General features: G+C 36.8%; 1 protein-coding gene across 1 annotated transcript in view; it reads left to right on the forward strand.

Moving 5' to 3' along the window:
• Positions 1 to 6: 6 nt before the first annotated feature.
• Positions 7 to 258, forward strand: part of LOC110419615 (Di-glucose binding protein with Kinesin motor domain-containing protein) — a 23,655-nt gene continuing 23,403 nt past the window's right edge. Inside the window, exon 1 of the mRNA XM_021432711.2 lies at positions 7 to 199. Within this exon, the coding sequence (XP_021288386.2) occupies positions 20 to 199 (180 nt within the window). The 5' untranslated portion in view covers positions 7 to 19. The remainder of the gene's footprint in view (positions 200 to 258) is intronic.

Here is a 258-nt window from a genome sequence, read left to right on the forward strand (position 1 = left end):
TGTTATAAGGACTGATACTATGGTTGGAGATGGAGTGGGAAATTCATTGTACAACACAGCACGATTCGGCGACTTCTCATACAAGTTTTCATCATTGGAGCCTGGTTTTTACAACATTGATCTGCATTTTGCAGAAATAGTTTTCACTACCGGTCCACCTGGAACTAGAGTATTTGATGTATTTATACAACAAGAGACAGTAAGAAAACCAGATTTTATGCTTCTGATCTACATTACACTGAATGATTAGTCTTGTTT

Source organism: Theobroma umbraticum, unplaced genomic scaffold, assembly GCF_002168275.2.
Source record: "Theobroma umbraticum cultivar Fairchild unplaced genomic scaffold, ASM216827v3 scaffold_67.0, whole genome shotgun sequence".
In the NCBI taxonomy this organism is placed as follows: Eukaryota; Viridiplantae; Streptophyta; class Magnoliopsida; order Malvales; family Malvaceae; genus Theobroma; species Theobroma umbraticum.